This window comes from Peromyscus eremicus, chromosome 1 (genome assembly GCF_949786415.1).
Source record: "Peromyscus eremicus chromosome 1, PerEre_H2_v1, whole genome shotgun sequence".
Taxonomy (NCBI): Eukaryota; Metazoa; Chordata; class Mammalia; order Rodentia; family Cricetidae; genus Peromyscus; species Peromyscus eremicus.
In genome coordinates this window covers 6585175-6610808 of record NC_081416.1, presented here as the reverse complement: position 1 = coordinate 6610808, position 25634 = coordinate 6585175, and the positions used below count along the sequence as shown (strand labels likewise).

The 25634-nt window shown below is 46.2% G+C and overlaps 1 protein-coding gene across 1 annotated transcript in view; it reads right to left on the bottom strand.

The window, feature by feature from the left end:
* Nucleotides 1-1081: 1081 nt before the first annotated feature.
* Nucleotides 1082-25634, bottom strand: part of Gpam (glycerol-3-phosphate acyltransferase, mitochondrial) — a 36378-nt gene continuing 11825 nt past the window's right edge. The window contains exons 6-22 of the mRNA XM_059256442.1: nucleotides 24089-24202; nucleotides 21679-21825; nucleotides 21029-21125; nucleotides 20292-20428; nucleotides 14455-14554; nucleotides 13939-14151; nucleotides 12120-12233; nucleotides 11908-11993; nucleotides 10868-10983; nucleotides 8963-9033; nucleotides 8032-8296; nucleotides 7541-7683; nucleotides 4776-4853; nucleotides 4020-4160; nucleotides 3071-3260; nucleotides 2141-2199; nucleotides 1082-1497 (exon numbers count right to left, since the gene is read on the bottom strand). Coding sequence (XP_059112425.1) covers nucleotides 1381-1497; nucleotides 2141-2199; nucleotides 3071-3260; nucleotides 4020-4160; nucleotides 4776-4853; nucleotides 7541-7683; nucleotides 8032-8296; nucleotides 8963-9033; nucleotides 10868-10983; nucleotides 11908-11993; nucleotides 12120-12233; nucleotides 13939-14151; nucleotides 14455-14554; nucleotides 20292-20428; nucleotides 21029-21125; nucleotides 21679-21825; nucleotides 24089-24202 — 2188 coding nt within the window. The 3' untranslated portion in view covers nucleotides 1082-1380. The remainder of the gene's footprint in view (nucleotides 1498-2140; nucleotides 2200-3070; nucleotides 3261-4019; nucleotides 4161-4775; nucleotides 4854-7540; nucleotides 7684-8031; nucleotides 8297-8962; nucleotides 9034-10867; nucleotides 10984-11907; nucleotides 11994-12119; nucleotides 12234-13938; nucleotides 14152-14454; nucleotides 14555-20291; nucleotides 20429-21028; nucleotides 21126-21678; nucleotides 21826-24088; nucleotides 24203-25634) is intronic.

The window sequence follows — 25634 nt, the reverse complement described above, 5'->3', positions numbered from 1 at the left end:
ATGAGCTCCAAACCAGCAATTTCATGCACTGTGTGATGCCAGGCAGGATCCCACCTCCCCGAACACACACATCTCTCATAGGATACTATTAGTGTTTAAAATTCAAGTTCAGGAAAGTACAAACTTCACCCCTAATACTTTTATAAATCCAAATCATCTATGGAACACTCATCAGAAAAATTCCTAATTCCATAAAATCAAAGAGCTATGGACAGAAGATTGTTAGAAATTGTATTGTCACATGATCATTAAGAAACTGCCATAATTACCACAAATAACTAACAATTATGCTCCTTGCTCACAAAAAGGCACCTACCCATTGAAAAGAGAAAATTTTCATAATTATTTGCCTTTAAGTGGCAATGGAGTTTGGGTATGTAGCCCATACAAATTTCTAAAGAACCAAGGACTCTTCTCAGAGTTTAAAATCCACATAGGCCTCCCACCATCTGCCACTCAGCAGGGTCACTGTGCATGCCACACAGGCTGCACAGTGCACCACTTGAGCACTGGCCATCCAGACTGGGGTGCAGCACCCAGTGTGTGGGCAGTGTCTGGAAACCCCAGGTCAGCAGGCAGCAGCCAGTGTGCCTCAGGCCAGCAATCCCCAGCCAAGCTACCAACCAGCACAGAAGCTGACTGGCTGGAGGCCCCTACGAGGCAGAAATGCCCACCATTCAAGGGCGGGGAGGGTGCAGCCACCACACAGTGGGCGATTCTGAATACTGCCTGGACATCACAACTCAATGGCACTTCGTCATGTCAGCAAAGCCTCCAGTGCCTCCTTCCTGGCCAAGTGCAGCTTCACCCTTTCCAACCAGAGTCACCTCCCGACACTGGATCTTTTGTCACAGTATCTCACTTCCTGCCCTACACAGTATCGTCTGCTTTCAGGCAGCTATTCAAACACGTTTTGAGACTGCCAGCCCAGGGCAGAGTCATTCCTTAGTAAAGCACTTGAGATGAAAGGGCTCTCACACAGACAGCGATAAGATGGAGATGGAGAAACATTATTACATACTATACAAGGGTCAGTTCTACATACACCTCTACGTCCATCACAGTAACTAGTCCTTAAAAGTCAAACTTAAAATGTGAATCTTTAATAAACTCCAAAATAACTTACTGAGACTTCACCTAGTAACCTAGTGATCAGGAATCACAGACGGCACTGGCCCCAAGCGCTCTGCGCAGGCCACGGCGGCTGTGTTGGGAGGAGCGCAGGTCCACGGGGGTGGGCAGAAGGCACGCATCTTCCTGGAGGCCTCCTCGGAGTAAGGCAGGCTGGGCCACATCAGGACACCTGCCACACTGGGTCAGACTGGAGCCTTCGAGGGACTCATCATGAGCCCCTCCCTCGCCGCAGGTGCTGAGAGATCCCTACAGCACCACAAAACTCAGAATATACTCCAGGAGTTTCTGCCGGTTGCACTGAGGTAGGAAAGTACCACTCAGTTCTAAAACAGAGACTCTCTTTTGCTTGGTCTCTTTGAAAACCTGAAGAGAGAGGTAAGAGAAAAGACAAGTCAAAAACCAAACAGGGTAGAGGAACACCTTTGTTAGCAGCCCTAGACATTGTCCAAGACCCAGAAAGACTCACACTGTTCTATCAGTTAGGACAGAATGCTGGAGGCTGCTTCACATAAATGTGGTATGGAGACTTGCACGTCCAATGCTAGCACTATAGGTGTGTGGGTCTGATGCGAGCGTGGAGACGTGAGACAGGGAATTTCAGGGAGTTCAGCCAGTGCCTTGGGTTTCACAGCTTATATTAGAATAAAGTCAGAAACAGACCCTTATAAAAAGTCACATGCAGCTCTGTGGAGCTCATCATACATGAAGGTAAAGAAACCTGAGGCTAATTCTAGCAATGTTAGTAAACATGCAAGAAAATAACAGACTATGGAATAGTTAACTCTGAATGTGACCAATGGCTGTTACTTCTAGTTTGGGAATGAATGTGAAACCCGAAGAATCCTGAGACATTCAAACAAGCCTTCAACATGTCCTGCCCCAACCCTCACCCTAGGAAATACATTCCCAATTAGCCCAGCAGAAGATGCTTCTTCCAGATCCCACAAAGGGAGAGCAACAGATGGAGCCACATGAAACAAAGGCCAGCACGGTCGTGGACACATACCCCGATATCCTTAAACATTTTCACAGCGTTCTTCACAAGACAGTATGTGGCACTCTCAGCTGCAGAGAAACAACAAGGCCTGTCAGTGTTCAGGCTCTGCACACACAAGTCTCTACATCGGAGGCTACAGAGTGTGAAAGCAGGAGTCCAGACTGGGGCAAGCTCCCTACCGCTACTGGCCACTCCCACGGCCTCCTTCAAATGATCTGCTCTCTCTTTAAACCTATTCTACCATCTGCTAATGAAAACAGATTTAGAAAGAGGCAGAGAAGAGAGAAGGAAGACACACAAAGCATCCGTCTTGCAGGGTTTTGTGAGAATCAAACAAGATGGTGTGTAAAAATTTTTAAAACTGGACAGTGATGCAGAGATGATTCTTAGGCCCATGACCACACATGAAGCTCATGTCTAGGGGTCAGGAAACAAGATTTCTAACCCATGTTTGCCACTGATTAGCCAAGGGCCTGGGACAGGTATCCCTGAAGTGGCATGAAGGGAATAACCATCTCCACATCTCTTCTGGCTCTGAAAGCTGACTGTCCTACGGACGTGCTGAGGGCACGCGCTAAGCTGTCTTGGTGCCCCACCACCTGGATTCAGACAGGCACAGGGCAGCATCTGGCAAAGGGGCTCTTCACTGGCAACAGCTCAGTGCCATCAACAGCAAGGCAAAAGACAGGTGGCACCTGTACAGTGAAAGACTACACAGCAGACAGAACCACACGCAACGTGTACGAATCTCACTCATCATGTTAACTGCAAAAAGGCAGACAAAGAATACAGAACTGCACCATTTAATTTACATGACATACCATGGCAGATCTCGGGAATGAAAGGTCAGCATAATTCCACATTTTTCCCCAATTTCCCAAAATCAACAGATAATCGGGAAACAGTTTTAAAAGAAGCCAAAACAATGACTCCACATACCATACACTGCCACATTCCTTTCTGTCCTGGTGATAAGATATCTGTGCAGCTTCTGCAGGTACTCAGACTCGGGAACTGGACCACTGAAGTTGTGGACAAAGATGGCGGCAGAGCTGTAGGCCTCTAGCAAGGGCCCCAGGAGCCTCTGAAGAAAGGTGATGAACTGCTGGTGTTCCTTGGATTGGCTCACCTGAGTGTGAGAGGAGGCGAGATCACAAGAAAGGACGCGACAGCAGAGCCGGCTGCTGGGGCATCTGGGAGGGCCCAGTGCTTCAGAAGATGGTCCCTCCCACCAGCACTGCATGAAGGGTGTCTGCTGCTCCAGCACATGATTAGGAAAGAGCAGCTGAGATCAGAGCACTCTGCAGTGCAATCGTCTCCACAGACGTGAGGGGTGTGTCCATTCAACAGTCACCTAGAAGCAATCATCCCAACTGGCTGACAAGATCATAACAAATTCTCATCACTGAAAACACCTGGACTAGGGCCTGAGCCCCCCAGGGTCTGCAATCCAAGCATGCCTCATGCACTTGAATATATAGTAGCAGGGAACAGCTACTATATATTCAAGTGCATGAAGCAAGACCACTGTGCAATGTGAAACTAGTAAAACCCGAATGGAGAGAGAGGGAGCGCCTAAGTGTCATTTGGAAACACAAACCACTGCCCTGTGGAAAGTGGGTACAAGTAGGGTATCAGGTGCCGCCTGAATAGTTCTCGGAGGTGCTAAAGTCGCTTCCTTTCTTCTTCCTGCTTTTTCAAGTCCTCTCCCCTTTCCACTTACCAGTCCCCAAACTTGACAATATAAGGCATTAACTCTAAATGACTACTGGGTGAAAGGCACCAGAGCTGGTTAGAGCTGGCTCAGAAGTCACCAGTCCCTACTGCCGAGCTACAACGTCAACTTAACGCTTCACTGTTATATACCCAGAATCCTTCACCAAAGTACCTTCAGATAGCAATCTCGCTGCTCCTCACCAAAATCACTGTCTTCATCTTCTTCGTCGCTTCTCCAATTCAGGGGTTCTGGAAGCTTCTTGTCCCACTGCTGTTCTGTAAGACCAGGACTGACATCTTCCTGGTCATCTTGCTATACCAAGAAGATGGCTAAGAGTAATTACTATGCCTAGGCACACAACCAACCACCAACCAACCCTGACAAAACAATCCTCTTCTCAGAGCCTGCCTGATCCTTCTCTGCCTCACATCCCTCATGCTAATTTTCAGCCTTTTCCAAAGTCAAAACCACTGGGAGGCAGCAGGGAGGACAGACGGAGCTTGAGGGGGAGCTACAAGATGGAACTTGCATATCTTCCGAAACCGCTTTCCCCCTCCCTCTGAACTACACTACAGCTAGCAGACCAGATCTGCAATCTCAAAAGACAAAAATGGTTACGTGTAAGCTACAAGTACCCTGATATGCTTCATGTCTCATCCCAGAATCAACTTCTGGATGCCAGAGAATCAAACCACGGTATGTTTTAATCTAAAAATACCACTTACAAAAGAAATCCAAGTATTAAACAATCCCAAGACACCTGTGCCCCATTTTTCTGCCCTCTTCTACCGTCTGGACATCAGTACAGAGCAAATGTATTTTACTGGGTGAGATAACTGGTGGAAACACTGGTTTAAATAAACAACTGGCAGAAAAGAATGTGAAGAACAGGAAGGGAAATGAAGAAACCAAAGGCGGCGTCCTCACCTCCGCCACGGTAAGAATGCCGTACTGGATGAACTTTCCTACCGTCTCGTGACAGACCTGGTGAAACGTCTGGCAGGGCTGAAAAGAAACGTCATTTCCAGGTGAGTGGCCTCACATCTCTCAGAAGCTGCAGAGCAGCTGTTAGGCCTTCCACCCCACCGCCTCACCCACCCCAGAAAGGCCTCGGGTCTCTGCTGGCCACTGTCTTGATAAATGGTCACGACAAGGCCAGAGAACGGAGCCCTTCCCAAGGGCAGTGCACGTATGTGGTCCCAAGCACAGTCAGAGCTCTAGAGCCCAATGCCCTGAGTGGGGAAAGCCCTGGAAAGACCAGCTTCCCGGACCTTCGGGGGACTTCTGTCTCTTGATCTACGATGATCTCCATGCAGGAGCTGTCTCACAATGAAGGTAGTTCACACAAGTCATCAACAAGGAACACAATACTCCAATAACAAAAAATTCCCATAAAAAATGTGAGGCTCATTTTAGGAGCCCTATCTGCACACACCCCTCCTGATCCTGCCACCCAAGTGTCAACCACACACAAAAGGCATGTTCAAGAAGACCCCATTCAAAATGTACACACTTGTGAATGTCCCAATAATCAGTCATGCAGGAGAAAAAGTACAGGGCAAATATAGATTCTACTTGGTTTTGAGTATCCAAAATCTGCTCACTAGGTAGGCCTCAATTTAAACATCCACTAGTGTAGGGATGTGATAAAGTGAACACGCACACTTCTGAGCCTCTGAGTGTGTAAGCTGAGAAGGTGATCTCTTATCCACTTATCACCTGGTATCGGGGACTATGGGGGTTCAGCCCCTCGATAGTTCCCTCCCAGGGTTCGGGAAGAATCTACAACCAGCTGATAATTAATCTTTGATGAGAAGAAATGAATCTATGTACATGAAACTCCTTAGTCCATATACTTTATTATTCTGTGTCAGTTACAAGCTTATATTCTGCTCTCATATTTAGCTCCTTTCTTGCCCAATTTCTCCTTACATTTATCTGCTGTCCCCTCTAGGTTCTATCTTAATTTCTTCATCTAGTTCTGTCCCTTCTAGGTTCTCATCCATCTTGTTCTTTCCCATATCATCTCCTCTCCCATCTCCTTCTCTCTCCTCATCTCCTTCTTCCTCATCTTGTTCTTCCCCATCTGGCTCTTCCTCATCTTCCATCTCGTTCCTCTAGTACTCTCTTCTAGCCCTTCAACCTAGTTCTTCCCATCTCAGTTTGTTCCTCTCAAGTTCTTACCCATCTAGTTCTCCCATGCTCTTTTCTCTTCTCCGTCCTCCTGTGCCCTGGGAGTCCCGGTATATATACACTTACAAGCAGTAATCCCTTGGCAGTGCAAAGCCAGGCCTCCAGGGTCAAACGGAGGGGTGATAAGAATCATATAGAGGGGCAATAACCGTTAATTATCATTGCAACCCCAAAGGGAAGTGACCAATGGGGAAAATAATTAACTAAAGGCTAAATTCAGATAATATCTAAGAAGAGGGCTCTTATGTGCTCAACTATAATCTTAAACGTGATTGGTAGAAAATGTTAAGAATCTATAAGTTGCTAGGCCAATGGGAGAAAATAAAACTGTCTTTTTTCCTGTGACTCATATCTGTCCAAGCTATCTGCCATTATTCTGCAGGGTGGGGAAAAGTGTGCTCGGTCGCTAGGAAACCTGTACAGCTAGATGCCTCTGGTGATAGTTAAAGGGAGATCTGGAACTAGAGGTAAGGTTTGGGAAAGGAGGAAGTAAGGCTTAATTGGCACATCTGCCAGGCCTTCTCAAACAGGTAGCCTGGATGCTTAAGTCTGTTTTTAGAGAGTACAGAGGTATCTCTGATAAGGTACTTTCCTCCATCTGGGGATGGACCTGGCCGGATGCTGCCAATAATGATAATTACAGGGAGGCTTGAACTGGGGTTTGGGCTGAGCATAGCTGTCAGCACAGAAGGTTATCTAAATATTTCTAGAAGTGGTTAGGTAAGGAGTTAGCGGACTATAAAGTTAGTAAGGCTGTAAGAAAGGAGGGTCCGAGCTAAATTGTGTAAAGCTACTACTGAACATCCACCTGACCTAGGCGGTGTCTCCTTGTGGAATTTGTCTTAAATCAGGAGACTTACATGTGGACTGTTATTACTGCTAGTCCTTGAAAGTGGCCAAGAGAAAGCCTTTCCTGAGGCAGTTCTCCAAACACCTGGAATGTGTATGTCCAGAGAATGATCAGTCCACACTGTTAGCCCTTCTTAGGGAAAAATCAATTGGGAAAACTATGAAAGCACACATGATTTTCATAACAGAAGACAGATGATATATAACAAGCCAAGTAACACCAAAAAGCTCCTTGGAATTTGGCTTCCTCTGGAGGAAATCCTTGATCCCTCCAGGTAGTGACTTTGCCATAACTAGCTGAGTTCTTATGATATATTCCTGCAGCCTGTAGCAACTTGGGTTCCAACATTCACACGTGGGTGTGCTAGTTACTGACAACTCACACAGTACCTTCTGCACAGTCACTATGCAGTACCTTGGGGTCTGACTGCCAACTTCCAGCAATCTCTCATGCCTCAGAGCCAGGGCACTGGGCGCTTAGCCAGACACAAACCAAAACAGTCAAAGCCAAACTAGGTTAGTAGTCACTGAAACTCCAAAGTGGAAGAGGGGTACAGCAACAGGACACACGGAAGAGAAAGTAAAGGTATCTCACACCTGCACGCACAGAATCAAGAGAGGATCGGCAGCATGGAGGAGCCTTCACTCACCAGAGAAATGGTACCTTCGTTAGAAAGAAGGTAGCACAGGCTGGCCGCCTTCCGCACCAGCTGCTCCTGGCTGACCAAGCTGCCGGGGCCACCGGCAGACCCTCCCGAGCCCCTCTTGTTCAGAAGTGCATAAAGGCTGCAGGCTGTGGAAACACAAGGGACAGTGGAGTCACCAGTGCCATGCCGGGGACTCTGACATTACCATTAAAGCCTAATAACAAGTGAAAATAAGTCTGCAGTAGCTGGAGAAACGTAAACAAAACCCCACAGAATCCCATTCTCTAAGAAGCTCTGGTCCTCCGTCCTCCCAACTCTAACTCACCTCCACAGTAAGAACTGCAGCGCTGTGAAGGGTAACTCAGCGGGCAACATTTTCACCGGAGACTAAACTACAGTGGTGCATTCCCTCAAACAAGGTGCCGGCAACTAAACCAACCAGGCATCCTATGTCTTCACGCAAACCTCTGAGAATGTTTCAGGCCCTAACGTACCTATGATGGCTTCCATGATAAAGACGTGAAGTACCCCGTTGCTGTAGAAGTTGAGTTCAAAGACTGATGGGACAGTTGTGCTGGGGGTAATAAAAAATTCATCCTTCCTGCTAGTGTGGGTGATAGTGACACAGTTCCCCAGAAGCTGAATAGCATGCATGACGACATCTTCTGAATTCCCTGAAAATCCCAGGTCAAAGTCACGAGCCAAGACTTCCTCCTTCATCACAAAGAAGTCTTCCACCAGTGTGGAGAGGTGGGTTCCCTACAGAGAGACAAAAATGGACTGTGACAGCACAAAGCCTCATTTCCCCAGATTTCCTCCCTGCTGTGGCGTCCTGCGGGCACACACAGAAACAGGCCCAGACCAGCAAGGCAAGCAGTAGGGAAGGCACTAAGAAGCTGCTCCCAGGAATGTCACGGGCACATGGCACATCACAGAACCCGAGCACAAGGGATCGATCGTACAGGGAAGGAGACACAGTGTGCAGTGGTGCCAAGTGCTCAAGCATTCACCTCCCGAATGTTTATTTGGAGTCTATATACAGACCCCAGTCTGGTGTCAAGAGGTTGACATTGAACATGAAAGTCACAGTCTCCCCCACGGCCGAGCTACACAAGCCTACTGTGGGAGGGCAGAGGGGACTCTAACATACAAAGCAAACTTCCGGGAAAGTGCTCTCCTCCAGAACGCATACTGTGTGTCACTGAAATACACCTTACTTAAGTTAACTACACTAGAGCGGCATCCTTCTGTTATATGCATTTACAGTCTGCCTCAATCTCATGCGAACTTCCTCCCTCACTGGGCTGGTGAACTCTGGGCAGGGCGCTTCACTTCTGTCACGGTTGGTCGCACAGCCTCAGCCTAGAACAGGCTGACAAACACCCAGGCTTCCTACTGAGCCACCAGGAGCATCCGATGACGTACCTGCCTGTGTCTGTAGAGGAGCAGGCAGGCCACAATGTGGGTGGACATGATAGCGCAGGACTTGCTAGCAGCTGGAAAGAAATAGAGTATCAGTTGGCCTTGCTCTAACTGAAGTGGGAGCTTGGAAGTACCTTAGCTTTAAACAGGAGCATGTGGAGCTAACCATGTCTTCTCCTGTATTTCCCATAACTGCAGCTTACAATGGAAACACAACTGGACTTGCCAGTGTTCTGACACAAAGGAGCCTCACAGCAATCAGTAGCCAGGAGACAGCATTCTATGACAGGTCCACCTTCAATTCAGACCATTGAGATTAGGTCACTAAACGAACGTCTTTACTGAAATACCAAAACCCAAAATGTAGGCACACTCTGGAACTCTAAGGGGCCCTCCACTGTGTGCCTTGGCATGCTATGGGCTAGTCTTATGTCCCTCTTCTTGTATATCTCCATGTGTAAAATGAAAGTTCAAGAGCAAGGAAACAGACAAGTCATAAAATCAGGGCCCAAATTCTACCTTTTACACTAATTGATTTCATGACTTGGAGTGAATTCATTAACTGAGGAGCCTCCATTTTTAAAACATGGAGACACTCACTGGGTTGTAGGAAATAGCTGACGGCCTGGGAGACTCATAGCAAGGATGCTCAGTGTGCTTGCATTTCCTCTTTTCAGTGTGGCCCAGAGAAGCAGGGGGGAAACATGCAGATACATTTAGAATACCTATGCTTTGGAACTCAGAACTTTGAATTTGTACAAAATTATCATCATATAGAGATATATGAAACAGAGATGCCATTTCTGAGTCTTTTGAAATGACAGTGAATTTAGAAATATTTCACTCACAATTAAAGCTGCCTCCAGTATTTGCAAAGAACCCAGCACCATTTTACAGCCATTAGGAAAAATGTTTATGAAAAACTTAAAAACATCATAATAAGTAGAAAATAGTTCAAAGCCAAAAAATATTTTTAGAGACCAGACAGCAATACCACTGATTATCAGGAGGTAAATTTGCTATTTACTTCATTTCTATTTTCCAAACCTTTGACAATTAGAAAGAATCCATTTAGGCATCCATATCTGAGGTGTGGGACACACTATCATACATTCTTAAGGAAGAGTTCTCTACACACACACACACACACACACACACACACAGAGTCCTCTGGCCAAGAGTCAGGGAGGAAAAGCAGCAGCCACATTGGGAGAATGGGAGACACAAGCTGAAGGAAGGACCCTCTACAACACTGTCCGCAGGAGTGATGAGACTGACCAGAAGTGGCCCAGGAAATGGCAAGGAGATACAACAAGGGCCAAGCCCTGGGGCACCACAGTGCTATCTTCAGGTCTTCAAGAGCCACTCCAATGCACAATGCTGCACTTGGAACTTAAAGACAGCTTGATGGTGGCTGCCTTACCCTCTGCTCAGGGTTAACCTGGACGTAGACTGTGCACAGCTATTCCAGGACAGCAGCAGAAGTTGTTAGGGTGCACAGTCACTAAGGGTTCCATCTGCATTCCCCACAGCTAACCCAGCTTTAGGATGGGGAGCCACTCAGGACTTACTGAATTAAAAAATGCACGGGGTTAACGGAGAGACACCCAACTATAAGTTCAGCTAGCATGCCGCGCAATAGCTCGGGCACACAGTCCTAAGCACACATTAAGAAGCATGAGAACCCCGGCATGGGGACTCTCCTACTGGACACCATGGGTGTCCTGCTGTGCTCCTCAGACCCGACCCTCACTGTCACTTTCCTTCCAGGGTCCCGCCCACTACAGTAGCCTATGGAAGAGGGGACGACTCAAGAGGACTGCCCTGAGCAGACTCCCAGCCTGCACAGCCCACACTGCTCCACATGCAGTGTGAACTGGGGACAACGACGTGTGGAGCTCAACTTACTGAAGAGGATGTGCTCGGCCAGGTTTGCAATCAGCCTTCTTCGGAAGGCTTCATCTACCGAGTTTCTGGACTCGTTACCGGATATGTCTTGATTTTCATCAGCAGCATCATTAGGTCTAAAAAGATTTGTAAAATCAGCCTCCTATAGACCCACACTTCAACTGTATTTTTATTTTATTTTTTTGAGCTAAAACTCACTATATAGACTAGGTCCTCCTTAAGCTTGCAGCTCTCCTCCTACTGCTGGGGTGACACACATGTGCCACACCTAGCCCTGTGCTCACAATCCTGCCTCTCAACTGCTGGGGTGACACACACGTGCCACACCTAGCCCTGTGCTCACAATCCTGCCTCTCAACTGCTGGGGTGACATACATGTGCCACACCTAGCCCTGTGCTCAAAATATAGGACTAATTTCTAAATGTATGAATAGCTCTGATCACTACATATTTTGAAATTTAAACTATAAATAGATCATTTATCTGTGTTGTTTTCCTCTACAACATAGAGTCTAATATATTTTTTTCAGACAGAATACTTATTAATGACTAAATAGTCTATTGGTACATCACTTCCAAACTCACTGACAGAAAGAATGCAGGAAGCAAGAGATCATGTTTTAGAACATCTGCAATATCTACATTTTGCCTGCTATAAAGGGAGGGCTCTAAATTACAATGCACTTTCAGTTCTGGAAAATTCAATTACTATCAAATACTCTTTTACGAATCTCACTCACTTAGAATATGCATAACCCAAGCGAGCCCCAAATAAATTCGGTTAAGACATTCAAAAGCACAAATTAAATAATCCAACAAGATTCACAAAATCCAAGAGGTTTGACTTGTAATTAGACAAAGCCTACATGGAGAGAGCGAGCGAGCAAGTGAGAGTGTTCCCACATCCTTTATCCAATCAGGACTGTCACTTCACTGAGGAAGGGAACAAGAAGGAGCATGCTGCTACTGTCGCTACCCTACTGTCCCATGCAATGCGGGGAATGAGTCCGGGGCAGTCAGCACGGGGCTGCACACCCTACCTTATAGGAAGGATAGCTGGTAACAATGCTTGCTCCAGAGAGAGGGGAGCAGACACAGGTTTCTGACTTTGGCTTTCTAAATATTCCTGGAAAAATTAAAAGAAAGGGAAAAAAAACCTTCATAACAACATATAAACTGTATTTTGGTCTTCGACAGTTGAAAGGAAGTGTTTGTGACACAGCTTCAGGCCAGTGCTTTAAAAGCCTCTCACCTTCAAGGAGAATGGCTGTGCAAAATCCACTCTGACATATCCGTAGTTTTTCCGCAGCATTCTGATAACACCTCTCGCCACACTCCAAAGACTCTCGTTCTTCTTGGGCTTGCCCTAAACACAACAGTAAAGGGGAGGGTGCTCTGCTGTGGTGGTGTTTCTTCTGCGGGGCTCTCACTATGCTATCCAAATCTGGAATCCTGCAGCCCCACCCCAACTGCTCAGAGACAGCCATGAGACACCATGCCTGGCTTAGAATAATTTTTAAATAGAAACTTGAGTTCTATCTTGGTAACAAGACAATGATAAGGAAAGAAGGAAAAATGAGTGACTGGGATCCAGGGTTGTCAACCTTTCCTGACTCTAAGTGGGTTGGGCCACATCCACAGCTACCCTGGGATCATGTGACCCACAGGCACAGACTGGACACGCCTGACTGCTTCAACTGAAATCTGCCAGAAATCTCTAGTATTCAAAGATGCTCACAAGATACAGCCTCGTCGTTCAGGGGGGAGACTGAGCAAACATGTAATGCTGGTACATTTAGTATGCTTTCCCTCAGTTCACAAAGCTACAGCTCCAGAACAATGAAGGACCAATGATGTCATGTCCTGGAAACTGTTCTCCAAGTACTAAGACTCAAAAAAGAAGAAGAGCAGAGGTGGGGACGCCAGCCAGCCTCACCGTGGCCTTTCCACTAACGAGAACGTTTTTTAGAAAGTATTTTCTTCACAAGTCTTCCCACACGGCACACACAGCAATGGCACAAACTGTCAAGAGTCATCAGCCAGCTGTAGTTCCAGGTCCATCCCTTATTTTTAAAGCCTCAGCTGTCAAGCATCCTAGAAGTTCTGACACACTGGAAGAGGAAGTTTTAAGCACATACTTTGCCCAGGACTTCCACACTAAGTCAACAAAACTGGACTCCTCTGGCACTCGCCCCCTTCCTTAGTACACACGCAGCAAAGGGAACCCGAAGGGCTCCAGGAGCAATGTGCTGAGACTAAGGAGCTATGTGTGTGATTCACTCACAGGGGAACCTTTCCCCTGTGGGGTCTGAACTGTACCCAGCAACAAGGCTGAACCTCACAGGTGCCTGTGCTTACACAGGTAATCAGATACAAAGAACCACATACATTATTATTGTTATTGTTATTGTTATTATTTAGAGTTCAGCAATGGAGAAAACCATCTTTCATAAGAGGCTGGACAAGTGACTCTCCTGGAGGGAGCTAATAGGAAGGGTATGGGGAAGACTTCTGGGGTCCTGATATCATTCCTTCATCTGGGTGCTGGTCACACACGTGAGTTCACTTTTTGATGATCCAATCTATGCTTATGACTCATGCATCTCTTGGGAAAAGTTCACTGAAAAACTTGCTCCCTTTTCTCATATTAGTTTGCAGCTGCTTTGCCAACATGACCCAGCCAGTCTTCGGGCTTCACTGATACTCGCTCATAATCAATCCACAGACCTCAGAGAGAGCAAAGCGTAGATAACATCCCCCATAGTGGACATCACAAGTCATTGACAAGTGGCTTTCCATGATTTTGCATGATTTCCATGCAATCCCATGATCAAGGCCAGCACTGACACATGAGTTCACGTATGTCTCCAAGCCCTGGGAAACACAGGAAACTCACTCACAAGCTGACAGACAAGATGAAGGCAACTCACCAGTGCCCACTCAGGCAGGTTTCAGATGGGCAACAAGAAAAGCCATGTTTAGCAAAATGTCACTCTTATCTAATGTTAACCATTAACTATAAAAGCAAAGCTTGAAAGGCGAAGATGGCCTTGTGCAGGCTGGCTCCTTACCAACTGTTCACCGTTGTAGTGACCTTCGATTATCCGGTCGTAGGAGATGCCCACAGGAATGACGAGGATGTCAGGGATGGTGTTGGAGGACAGAGTATCTACTACCACTGACAACAGCCCTGCCCGAGCACAGGAGGTCTTCCCACTCCGGGAGCGGGTGCCTTCCAGGAAGATCTCCAGGAACTGCTGCTGCCGGAGCAATTCAACTATGTGCTGAGACAAGAGAATTAGACATGTGCTAAGACCGTGTGATTCAGATGAGCTCAGAACAGCTGAATCTTAAGATAAAACTCAGAGGAAAATGTAGCTTCATCACTGACTGAATGCTTCCCCATATCCATAACTGCAGAGCGTCCCACCAAAGCTGTATTTGGGAAATTACAAAAAAATAATCACTTACATCTATGCAGCCACCTCCCAAATCAAAGAACATAAAAATCCTAGTTCCACACATCTCTGTTGCCCTCCGTGACAGCTAACACTATGGTGTTGAGGATAATTAGAGGCCATACGCACCCCATGAAGTAACGCTCTATAGAGAATGTCTTTGCGTCCATCTGGGGTTTCATCGAGCCTCCTCCTTATGAAAAAGCCCCCAAGCTTGTGAATCAACGTACTGCAAATGAGGGAATGCATGAATTATTTATAAGGAAAAATGTAAAAACAAGACTCAAATGTTAAGATACTCCAAAGCATTTTCCATTCAGATAGAAATCCCATATGTTGACAGTGGAAACGCAGAAGCTCATTTTCCATGTTATTGACATGCTTCACCCATTCCTTGGCCTTTGGAGTACTGTTGTGTGAGTTCTGATGTGATGTCATCTGCAAAGGTTATGGCACAGCTTTGAAGATTTTGGAATGCTTCTAAATTTAAAAGTAGAGTCACTGCCTTCAGCTGGTGAGTCCTCCAGGCTCCAGTGGACAGCTCTATCCAGTGGTCACACAGATGGAGTCCTCCAGGCTCCAGTGGACAGTTCCGTCCAGTGGTCACACAGATGGAGTCCTCCAGGCTCCAGTGGACAGCTCTATCCAGTGGTCACACAGATGGGTCCTCCAGGCTCCAGTGGACAGTTCCGTCCAGTGGTCATGCAGATGGGAGTCCTCCAGGATCCAGTGGACAGTTCCGTCCAGTGGTCACACAGATGGGTCCTCCAGGCTCCAGTGGACAGTTCCGTCCAGTGGTCACACAGATGGGTCCTCCAGGCTCCAGTGGACAGTTCCGTCCAGTGGTCATGCAAATGGGTGGCTCTGGCTAAACTAAATGGCTCACGGCCTGGACAGATGGTTCAGGAGTTAAGAGCACTGGCTGCTCACTGAGGACCCTGGTTCAATTTCCAGCCCCCACATGGTGGTTCACAACCATTCATAACTCCAGTTCCAGAGCATCTAACATGCTCTTCTGAACTCCTTGGGCACCAGGCACACAAGTGATGCTTATACATACATGCAGGCAAAACATTCATCACATGAAAGAAACAAATCTTTAAAATAATTAAACATAAATGGGTCACACACAAAGTAAAACAGAACTAAAAGCCATGAATTTGAGAAAGGGGATGACTGGTAGGGAGGGGGCAGGGGAAGAGAAGAGAGGTAGGATGAAGGGAATAATCAGAATGCTCTACATACATCTATGAAATTGTCAAAAACAAGATCAATGGCTGAGCTTGGTGGTGCATGCCTTTACTCTCAGCACTCAGGAGGCAGAGATTAGGATTTTCAAGTTTAGTCTGGTCTACATTGCTGGCCAGCCAGAGCTAAGAGTAAAACCCTGTCTCAGAAAGGGGGGAAAAAAAGAAATTAACCAATAAAAAAAAATTTTTAAACCCTGTTCATTCTCTCTAGACATGGGCCCATGGAAAATTTGTAAAGTGAACAAATATTCTTTGGGGAAATACTCTCAAATAACTAATGTATAAGAGGGTCTCTATGATAAGAAAAATTTTATCAAACTGAAATCAAATATAAGCATCTTTACAAAACAGGAAATGGCTGGAGAGACAGCTCGGCAGTTAAGAGCACTGGCTGCTCTTCCAGAGGAACTGGGTTCAATGTCCAGCACCTATGTGGCCACTCAGAACCCTCTGTAACTCTAATTCCAGGGGGTCAGATCCCTTCTTCTAGTCTGTGTGTTTAAAAAAAACAAAAACTAGGTTCATTTGCACACGCAGGAAAAAAGCAATTCTGCTTCCTCCCCCAAGTCTCTTTCTGCAACCCTGATAAGCTTGGGTATGAAGTTGAAAGTTTGTAATAAGATTTCCTGGATTCACAGCCTCCTCCTGGACTTTGCAGATGAAGTAACTGTTTTCAGATAGACATGAGTATTTGTACTGGTGTACGCAGCAATATTATATTAAAATGTTAACATTTTCTGGTCTCCTCCATAGTCTGTATATGGAAGTCAGAGTAAGATGTGGGTGAGGTGCATGTAGAGTGAACAATGTACCCTGAGATGTGTTCTGTCACCGTGGAGACTTAAATGTGATGAAAAAACTGCAAACAGACAAGTTTATCTACAATCCGTCATATCTGAAGAAAAGGCAGGCTAAGCAATGGCTGGCATGAGTTCCTGAAAAGAAATGCTCAATTATGAGAAAGGATAAACACTTGACACTTAACAAGAAGCCTTGCTGGAAACCAGATCAGAAGGGAATGAGGATGTGGGCTGTCTGACCACGGGAGAACACCAGCAGAGTCGCCACCTCAGTTCCTAGACCAGGCCTTTCTGTGTGTCTATGTCTGTCTGTCTGTCTGTCCCCCCTTCTGTCTCTGTCTCTCTCTGTCTCTGTGTGTGTGCGCGCACACAAATGAAGCCAGAGCACAACCACAAGCGTCACTAATCAAGACCTATCTACATTTTGGGACTGGATCTCTAGCTGGCCCGGAACTTGACAAACAGGCTAGGCTGGCTGGCCAGAAAGGCCCGAGGTTCCGTCTCTGCCTCCCCACACTAGGATGACAAGCCGACACCACCACACCCAGACTTTTCCACACCTCGGGTAGGTCTTCAAGCCTGACAACAGTTTACCAACTTCACCATCTCCCCAGCCAAGCTTTCTGATGACTTTCTGATTCAGCTTCTCTGTTCCTTGGTGCTGGGAAAAGAGGCCCTTGAGTGTGACATGGGTGTTAGTCCCTGGGAAAGCGTATCTGTCCTGTAGGCTCCCACCTCAGTGTCACTGTCGGCTGTTCGTCTGTACTCCTGTCACAGGACAAGCTCTTTGACAGTGAGGACTGAATGTGTCCTGTCCATGTTTGCTCGAAGCTCATCAGGATAATTCCCACAGTGCTGTGGGATGTTTTGTATGGCAAATGTGTTGCTGATTAGTCAGTAAATAAAACACTGATTGGCCAGTGGCCAGGCAGGAAGTGTAGGTGGGACAAGGAGGAGAATAAAGCTGGGAAGTGGAAGGCTGAGTCAGAGAGACACTGCCAGCCGCCACCATGACAAGCTGCATGTGAAGATCCTGGTAAGCCACGAGCCATGTGGCAAGGTATAGATTTATGGAAATGAATTAATTTAAGCTGTAAGAACAGTTAGCAAGAAGCCTGCCATGGCCATACAGTTTGTAAGCAATATAAATCTCTGTGTTTACTTGGTCGGGTCTGAGCGGCTGTGGGACTGGCAGGTGAGAGAGATTTGCCCTGACTGTGGGCCAGGCAGGAAAACTCAAGCTACAAATGGCGTCCAACGTGGTGGCAAGAGTTTCCACCTAAAACCTGAGAAAAGATTCTAAAACGGAGCTAAAAACAGCTTCCTAATTGTCTCTCTCAAATAAGTGGCAGCTGCCAGTTTGAGCTACTTGTGGGTTCCTAGCGTGCGCGCTCAACCTGCAGTATGGCAGGAATGAGGCCTCTGCAAGTGGCACATTAAGCTGCATGGTGGATTTAGACTTTGCTAGTACAAAACAAAAAAAGAGGTTTCTGGGCTGTACGCTGCTTGGATAAAAGCATAGACCCAGGATAGCTCCCAGAGCTGGTGGAAAACGTACTACTGCCAGGTTGGGAAGCTGAGGTGGGTGGAGCCAGCAGCCACAGCTGCTGCAGTTTAAAGCAATAGCTTCACAATAAGACAGATTCAGATGTAATAGTTTACAATGTGTGTAAAATATACGTAGGCTTGAAAGAGACAAAAAAGGTGGTATATAGAGTTATAGAAACAAATACAAAGTTTTAAAAAATAAAGTCTTTAAAGAGACAGTAAAATTAATATAAAAAATAAGCCATGTAAAGATGGATATTACACAGAGAATCTGGATTGTGTTGTCTTTGGGATTCTTAACTACAGAGAGATATTTGATTGTAAAGGAAGCTGAGTTAAACCAATATGCATATTTTAAAGGTACCTTGACTTCAAAATTTGGATATAAGGATATGTTACTTTGGAAAGGAGACTCTGCTTTTGTTCCCACAGAAAGCCAAAAGCTATGGATTTGTTCCAGATTAAGATACATCAGGTTTGACCAGCCAAGACCCCCTGAAAGATCTCCGATGACACCATGGCCCAGATGATCCAACATCCAGAACGATTTGAAGGCAACTGGCTCAGACGATACACCCTCATGGACTTTCCATAATCCTAAAATTTTCTTTGTGTCCCCATAAGATACAGCGCCCCCCTCCAGCAGGAAGTAGTAAGAGAAGCTATGCCCAAATTCCCAAATTATATGTAATTTTACTTTGTTAAGGTTAAAACCTTCCTTTTTGAAAAAAAAAAAAAGGGGGGGAAGTGCTGTGGGATGTTTTGTATGGCAAATGTGTTGCTGATTAGTCAGTAAATAAAACACTGATTGGCCAGTGGCTAGGCAGGAAGTGTAGGCGGGACAAGGAGGAGAATAAAGCTGGGAAGTGGAAGGCTGAGTCAGAGAGACACTGCCAGCCGCCACCATGACAAGCTGCATGTGAAGATCCTGGTAAGCCACGAGCCATGTGGCAAGGTATAGATTTATGGAAATGAATTAATTTAAGCTGTAAGAACAGTTAGCAAGAAGCCTGCCATGGCCATACAGTTTGTAAGCAATATAAGTCTCTGTGTTTACTTGGTCAGGTCTGAGCGGCTGTGGGACTAGCAGGTGAGAGAGATTTGTCCTGACTGTGGGCCAGGCAGGAAAACTCTAGCTATACCACTGACTCCGCCATGACGCCATGACGCCAGGCCCTGTACCATGAGACTGAGGCCAAGACTTCGGATGCCACTGTGGGGGGCCCTGCCTGCCGGGCCACCAGCTCTTCTGCGGTCTCTCTCTGTGTTCACCCTCCTCACTCACGTGGGGTTCACAGAGCTGGCCTCAGTGCTCTGTGCTGCTTGGAGTTAAGAGTTCCGTTCCTCAGCTCAACCCAGTCCTCACTGGCTCCTCGTGACCTGACTTCGTAGACAGAAGATCCAGTCTCCTACACCCTCTGCTGAGCCCCACATCTAGGAACTTAGTTCACTAATTCCTTTCAGTCTGCCTCTGCCCTCCTCTCCAAGAACACGGCTAGACTTCTGATGTAAGCCCTCATCATCTGCCCAAACTCTCACAACAGAATCAGAATTAATCTCTTCAAGCCCAGAATGGCCACTCAACATACAGGTCTGAACTCATCGGTGTTCAAAGCCAGGACGGATGTCAGCCTTAGCTTAGAGCTGCTTTGGATCTAGCCCTTACGATCTGTGCAGCTGCCACTCAGGCTCTCCTTGAGCTTCCTAGTACACACTCCAGCTTACCTACTTGTCCGTCACTGTCCTGCCACCGTGCTTGAGTCTCCGCCTTTGAACACTCTGTTCCCTTTGAGTGAAATGCCAGCAAACACCGTTGGTGTTTTATTGGATTCTCTACATCATGAGGTCAAGGTAACAGCAGGGTTACTCTTAACAACCTTCATCTGCTGTGGTGCCAGCACCTAACCTTCCTTTGACACGTCTGGTGCCATATCCCACCTCATTGCTTTTTACCAGCCTTTCCTCCACCTGATAAACACTGTCCCCCCAACTTTACCCAAGCACAGTCCAACATGTAGCCCATAGACAGAAATATGGTCATGAACAATGCCTTGTTTTGTGTACTAGCCAAAGGTTACACAATGAAGCATTACTTTTTTTTTTAATAAAAAAGGCTAATGCCACTTTTATAACATGTATCAAAATATAACAAAACAAATCCCAAATTCAAACCAATCTTTTTTTTTTTTGAAACAGAGACTCACTATACATCCCTAAGACCAGGAACTTGCAATGTGGACCAAGATGGCCTAAAATTCAGAGATCCACCTGCCTCTGCCTCTCGAATACTGTGATTAAAGTTGTGTCCAAAAATGTCTGACAGAACAAGCTCTTTAATTCCTTGGATTTCAAACCACGCTGAGCTCACCTGAAGATGGGGATGTTGAGATTGTTGCCCGAGGCGATGTACGGCGCCTTGATGTTGTGGCAGAAGAGAATGAAGGTGAGCAGCAGGTAGTCGATGTGGGATCTGTGCACCGGCAGGAACAAGAGCGGCAGATTCGTCTAGGGCACAGAGAGCGCCAACTTTAAAGTTCGGGTGGTAACGGTCAGTCCCACTTCACTGCATTTTGGTTCCAGTCACTCATCACTGGCTAACCAATGACCCACTGTCTACAAACATGCTCCAGTAATTCTTCAATGCCCGCATAGCTGGACGTAAGACCCACCACTACAACAGCAGCTACTAGTGGGGGAGACTCAGTGAGCGTTCAGGCTGACCACACCTCTTTGGAGAGGCAGGCTTCATTACGGAAAAGGAGCAGAGGTTTTTGGAGCCAGGCTTGGTTTAAAACACTGAGAGAAAATCACTTATTATCTGTGACTTTGGCCAACGGTCCCCTACCTACGCTTCTATTTCCCTGTGTATAAAGCAGGTATTGTGTGACCTGGTGTTCAGGCTGTTACAAGGTAACTTATAAAAAGAATTCTATACATTTTTGATAGGCCCTGCTTCTCTCCCAAAATGCTACTGCAGTTATCACAAAGTGGGAAGCTTCCAAAAGGCTCCCAACCCTGACCGCACGGAGGAGATACTCTGAGAGAGCTCACAGCATGAGCCACACACTCAGGGGAAACAGAGTGACGGGGCGCAGAAATCCTTACCTCGGTTGCGGCTTTAACCATCTCCAGTTGACCCTTGTGAATCTGAATGTTCCAGAAGAAGCTGTTGAAGAGCTTTAGCAGCACCCAGCCAGTTAGCCTGAAAGAAATAAAAACATCCGAATCCACACAAACCTAGGCAAACAAGCATAGGTTATAAATCTGCATACAGCTCATTTTGCCTCCCACAGCTTCTGAGCCTACGACCTAAAAGCACTTGTAAATGACTTCATGTGTGTGCACTTAGGTATCTGGACGATGAATGAGTGTTCTAACGTAAGCACACACTACTCACAGAAGCACCTCCTCACTGTGGACTATGAACACATTTTCCTTCGAAGGTGAACAGCCATGCTAAATCAGTGAGCAAAAGGACCCTTCTAACACATGCGACCACTCCCTGTAAGACACCAGACTCAGCCATTTGAGGAGAACAGACGAAACCCATAATAGAGCGGCTGCTACCAATCAGCAGGGCAAAGTGGATCGAAGCCTCCACTGTGCTATTTCACACTTGAGTGGGTAGATTTAACACTGAAATACATTAACATCTTTTGTTCATATCTTGAGCTAGGAAAAGAAGATCCAATGTTCTAATCTACTTGGTGGAAACACGCTGGCCTTGGCCTCAAGCCATCCATCCCCTTTAATACCTGATCATTCCTGGAGAGACAGTAGCAACCATTTCCTGCAGGATCTTTCTGGCCTTCTTTTTCACTTTCTGGATGGCTTTAGCCTGCTGTTGGGCAGATCCATCCAGGTTCAACTCAGCAGCCACTTCGACAATTGCCTCTTCGACTCTGATTTGAAAGTCAGACAATGAAACCGAATCTATGTCACAGGACATATTTGGTATATTCTAAACTATGGCTATAAATGAATAGGATGGGAAAACAGAATAAAATGTCCACTGTCTTTAATATGCAGAAAGAAGTAGTTTAGTGGCAAAAGAGAAAGCTCAAGTGAGGACCATTAGCCCCTGTTGTCTATCAAAACTGATGGCCAGGGCCTGGAAGGATGGCTCAGTGGTTACGAGTATGTACTGTTCTTGCAGAGGACCTGAGTTTGATTTCCCAGCACCCACATCAGGCAGCTCACAACTGCCTGTAATTCTAGCTCTAGTGGACTGGTCACCCCTCTGGCCTCCTCCTACACAGACACATACTCATATATACATAAATAACAATAATATAAAAAATGGGCAACACATTCCTAAGCCAAAGAATCCTTAGAAATCTGGACAGGCCTAACAATTTTACTCAGTTTGACTGAGTGACTGCTATGGAATTTGAATGCTCAGTCATGTTACACTTTAGCAAAGGAAGGAAAAGGAAGGGTACTCCTGTGTACATAACCCATGAGGGAGCATGTACTCAACACACAAACTTCATGAAAATGGCTTTACGTAATCTAGTATAATCAACCAAGTTAAAAAAAAAAAAACTGCCACAAAAAGTCAAAGTAATGTATGATTTTTCTTTAGAAATCATATCTGTCATTTGTTTATATTGTCACAACACTAGAACTGCCTATAAAACTCTCTGAGAAGCATTAAAATGGACATAACTATTTACTTTTTCTTTTTTCCAACTGAACCAGTCATTTTACAAAGGCAGAGCTCAGGATCAAAATCAACACAGCTACAAGAAATGTGCTGAAGAAAAAGCTCCTCCCAGGTGGACAGATCTTGTCTTGACTTAGAGCATGTGCACCACCCTAGTTACCTGGAGGTTTAACCAGATGGCATTTACTGCGTGAGCCTAGGATGCTTCTCTGGGTATCTAATGGGATCTCTCCACTGTCAACTATTCAGCAATTCAGCTAACATGTTTTCCTAAGTACTTACTAAGAACCAGCACTATTGGGGTTGGAGCCACAACCCCTGGCAGGGCTACAAACAAACCTTATGAACTCCAAGATTTCAGTCACCCCATCTCTGGTTTCCAGCTACAGGGAAGAGGGCCACACCCAAGAGGCGAAGCAGAGAAACTCTCACCAAAGCTCCCATGCTTAAGGGCTCAGAAACTCACCTCGCAAAGTATGGAGCAAGCCGAACTTTAAATAAAAGTAAATGGAAGGCCTTGGAGTCTGCCCCCACTTCCTAGCTCCCCCATGGTCTCCCTGACTTAAGGCACTGGGAAGGGCTCTCTGGAACTCCCTTGTTTGGCAGAAACTTCTCCCCAAAGAGACAAGAGTCTCTGAACCTCCTAGAATCCCACACAGCAGGTAGAGAAGGCTGCTGGGCTGGACGAGAAGTCCTGGCAGCATCAGGGTCATGGCACTAGTCTTCTGAGGAAGGCTCCAGCTACCAGGGCGAGCTAATCACTCTGTCCCGAGTGAAGTTCCATGGCTCATTCCATCTCCCTCAACAGGAGAACTCTGTCCCTGCTACTCACTCATTAACCCCTGCAGTTATTTATATCCCCAAATCACCTAAATCCCCTTGTTTCCTTTTCCCCTACAGCTACTCCAGTTTCTGGCTGCATTAGGCAATCGCTCTCCTGGAGACTGGTACACATTAATGAAGGTGTGTGGCTCTTTTCCTTGGTGTCTGCTGAGGTCAGCCTCCCTCACAGGTAAACATTTTCTCTGAGAGCGAAGGATCTTATTCTCCAAGACTGAAGCAGTGACCTCCTACTACAAGGACTTGGCCTTAGGTACTCAGAAACCATTAGACAAAATACCAAGCATTCCTCTTTGGGCTATCAAAACAGAGAATGGGTTGCCCCCAATATTCATATCATAGAAAACTGATGGGGACCCCTAGGCCTATGTGCACACATCTCTAACACTAGCTCATGACTTGCCTTTCACATTCTAGAAGACTATTCAGTACACAGTCCATAAAACAGAACTGTCCACCTATATCACACTCCTCACCACACCTTCCTCTCCTGACTTTCCTCAATTTCTTTTGTGGCTTAACACTTACTGCTCAGAAATGCAAGCATTTCCCTGGAAAAAAGAAGCAGAGAAATCAACAGAAGAGACTTAACTCCCACTCCCGTCCCACTGCCACACATCCAACCTGTCCCCACCTTGTCCCCGGTGTCATACCCTCACCTGCTGCTGTTCAGTACATTCTCGGTGATTCCGGTGGCAAACATGCCCTTGTGGACATCCCGCTCTTGAACAAAAAGGATGTAAGAAAGACGCCTTGCCAGCCATCCTCGGTGCCTGCAAAACACACACACACCCTCTCAGCAAGTGCTCCAGCACACCTCCACTACAGAGCGACTTTCTACCCAGCCGATGGTCCTAGAGGTCAGAATGCTATGCAGTCATTTTGACTCATAATTGCTTTCGTATATTCTCAGGTAAAACTGAAACTTCAGGGCTGGAGAGTGGCTCAGAGGTTAAGAGGTCCTGAGTTCAATTCCCAGCAACCACATAGTGGCTCACAACCATCTCTACTGGGATCTGATACCCTCTTCTAATATGCAGGCATACATGCAGTTAGAGTAATTTGACTTTCTCACTAATACTACAGAGGCACACAAGTGGGGTGTTAGCCGTTAGCTGTGTGGGCAGGGTAGGCAGAGGTGTGCACGGCTTAGAGCTATAGTGTGGTATTGTGTTCCCCAAAATATTGTGTACCTTAATAAACTTATCTGGGATCAGAGAACAGAAATGCCACAAGATACTTAGGCTAGAAAATGTTAAGCACACGCCTTTAATCCTAGCACTCCAGAGACAGAAATCCCTCTGGATCTCTGTGAGTTCAAGGCCGCATTGGAAACAGCCAGGCATGGTGACTCACGCCTTTAATCCCAGGGAGTGGTGGTAGAAAGCAGAAAGGTTTATAAGGCGTGAGGACCAGAAACTAGAAGCATTTTGGCCTGGTTAAGCATTTTGGCCTGGTTAAGCATTTGGTTGGTTAAGCATTCAGGCTTCTAATAGCAGTTCAGCTGAGAGCTATTGGGATGAGGACACAGAAGCTTCCAGTCTGAGGAAACAGGACCAGCTGAGGAATTGGCAAGGTGAGATAGCTGTGGCTTGTTCTGTCTCTCTGATCTTCCAGTGTTCACCCCATTACCTGGCCCAGGTTTGATTTTATTAATAAGAACTTTTAAGACTCATGCTACACTACAGCCATAAGCTACACGAAGCAGACTTGGAGGTCTCTTCCCAGCACAAAGGGCCATTTTCTTTATTAAAGCATTCTTCCAAGATAAGCCCTGAGTCTCAAAGGGAATTAAAAGCTAATCAAAGCAAAGACATCCAGCTTCTGAACATCTCTGTTTCCACTGTAAACACACATCAGATCTATCTAAGGGAAAGCGTATACTCTTGTAGGTGACAGCAACTATGTGGGATTAGCTGGTGGTACACAGAGATGTACTTTGGAATAAGAAGCTATGCATCTCTCTGTGTAATGATTTGAAACCATGTATGACAATGGCATAAGGCAACATTATTATTATTTCCTCCACAGTGATACTGACAGCAGATTCAAACATGAGGTTAATAACTCTGAAAAGAGGCCAAGAGTGACTGTCTGTGAATAACTCCTCATGTCTCCTGACCCCTCCTTTCCTGTCTCCAGTTTCAGAAAGGTTAACTCAGAGTGTTGCATTCTCGTTAAACCCTGTTCAGTGAACACATTCAG